General features: G+C 36.4%; 1 protein-coding gene across 1 annotated transcript; it reads right to left on the reverse strand.

The window, feature by feature from the left end:
• Window positions 1–1,003: 1,003 nt before the first annotated feature.
• Window positions 1,004–1,311, reverse strand: LOC107288202 (dolichyl-diphosphooligosaccharide--protein glycosyltransferase subunit 4-like). Its single transcript, XM_015816788.1, has one exon. It carries the CDS (start codon window positions 1,193–1,195, stop codon window positions 1,082–1,084), a length of 114 nt encoding a protein of 37 aa, XP_015672274.1. The 5' UTR covers window positions 1,196–1,311; the 3' UTR covers window positions 1,004–1,081.
• Between the last annotated feature and the right edge of the window lie 1,033 nt (window positions 1,312–2,344).

The raw sequence follows: 2,344 nt of genomic DNA on the forward strand, positions 1-2,344 counted from the left end.
ATTATGATTCATTGCCCACTGAACTTAAAGACTAATTCCTTCAGGTTGAATTGCCTCTGCTGTGATCTTTCAAGGTCTGTGGACCACTTATATTCTGTATAATCCAGGTCAAAGAGCTGCTAGAAAGAAAGCTAGAAACAAATGTTCTCCAAAAACAGAAACATTGAGAATAATAAAAAAGAAAAATGAAAATTACATGCCTCTTTGTTCAAAATCAATGTATTTGTATGTCTATAGAATAAAGGCCCACAAGCTGAATTCAACTCTTAGTGACTACACGAAGAATGCAACCTTCTCTGAGATATTCTTTCAATTGTCCACAATACCCTAGACACACACACACACACACACACACACACAGCATAAATCAGGTTGATAAATGTATGTAGTACATTTATATGCTATCGTTCAAATTTCTCTGTCCGTCTTACAAGAATACATAAATAATATATAAAATTCTCAGATGCTATGTTAAAACACTACAGCTTCTAGCACTCTAAAAGTCCCAAGTAAACTGTTTTAAGCCCTTTCCTATGCGGTAAAAAGGAATGTGCTAGCCTCAACACCAGTAAAAGTAACATTTCATACTATGTACGATTCCTATCATAAAAAGGCCATCTCTCCCTCCCTCCCTCCCTCCCTCCCTCTCATTTGACTTTGGATGCTCCCTTAAAGCAAAAAACCTTGCATTGAACTCAGAAGGCAAGTGGCAATTAATATTGTTGTTTCAACATAAGGGTCTTCCAATGCCACTTGTTACCTTTGCTGCCGCCTTCTTGACCAGCTGCAATTTCTGACAACCTTCTGTGGTTACCCTACTAATTACACATTTTAGAAACCAAATCTTGAGGTTATTTGCACATGTATCACTGAAAGCAAGTTTCCTGTTCTAGGTAGAGACATTATCAGTTAATCATCAAAAGCTGGGGAAAGGCTCCACTTGCCACTGTTATTTTTTTTTTCTTAAAGTCATTTATTATCTTCAGGGTTTCAACAAAGCTATAGCATCTGGGCCTTCATGTGCTGATGGCTCTGCATTCTTTGGGGATGGGGGTAAGGAGGGGATGCTCCGGTCATTTGCTCACTCCTGCTTCTTCGGATTGTTGACGGCCACGTAGTGATAAAGGACGACCAGGAGAAACAGCGAGACTCCAAGCATATTGGCAAAGATAGCCCGTTGCACGTCCGTCACCATCCTCTCGGTTTGGGCAGCCCCCCCACTGTCCTTCTTGTCTCTTCTGAAGGCTCAGGCCGGTGACGTCAAGGCACGCCGCTCTTTCCTTCCGCTCTCTAGAAAAACTGCGGGGAAAAGGGGAACGGAGCCCCCACTTGCCACTGTTATTATCTGGATGTCCAGTAACCTAGACCATGAACAAAGAACAGCTGAGTACATGTATGTGGAGGTACATATACACAGAGTAATCAAATTTACATACTGATAAGTATGTGTGGGTGTGATTGGCAAGCCAATTGAAGTATGCTACAATTTAAGAACCATTTTTCCCCTTTTTTGTCATTAAAAATGTTTTTACTTTGTTATATTTAGGAATGTAAGCCAATACAAGGAGAACGATTTGAGTTCTTCAGAAACCATCTTATTATGAAAGATATAAAAAAAGATGATGGGGGAAAATATGTATGCAAAGGAATCTATACTTTTAAGGGAAATAAATACAATTTTTCAAATAGTATTTTGGTGACATTATTAGGTACGTATTTGTGTTATTAGTAGAGTTGTAATTTGCTCCTATGTTATCTGGGCAACTAATGTTTTCCACTCTTTTTTCTGTCTGCTTACTTATATTTATTTTACCATACTTCAAAAGACATTTAATGCAGTTTTCAAAATGATCATGTTATATATTCATCTATCTAGCAATTGGGACACGTGTTGTGCCATTGTTATTATACACATAATCTCAAACAACATTTAATATTCCAAATGTCCTTTTAATCAATGTTAGTGTATATAATGAATGCAACTGCAGGGGATAATTCAAAATTAAATATGGTTTACAACAGATTAATCCTTTTTTATTACAATTTAAAGTATTAGAAGTTCAATTGTCATGCCAGCATGAACATTGTTTAAATAAAAATTAGTTGTTTCTTTTTATAATCTTTGAGATAATAATGTATTTAGATAAATCAAGCTTTATCATAGGTGTTATCTTCTGTTGCTCTGGTTGAGGATGGGGAATTACAATAATTAGGCATCCTGGATTGTTTGTAAAATTTGGTTTTAATTTTTGTATGCCACCTAACATCATTGTTTTGAGATGGGTGACCATATACAGTAATTATATCTATATATGTATACACACACAGAGTTTATATACACCAT

This window comes from Protobothrops mucrosquamatus, unplaced genomic scaffold, assembly GCF_001527695.2.
Source record: "Protobothrops mucrosquamatus isolate PMUCROS unplaced genomic scaffold, P.Mucros_1.0 scaffold499, whole genome shotgun sequence".
Lineage (NCBI taxonomy): Eukaryota > Metazoa > Chordata > Lepidosauria > Squamata > Viperidae > Protobothrops > Protobothrops mucrosquamatus.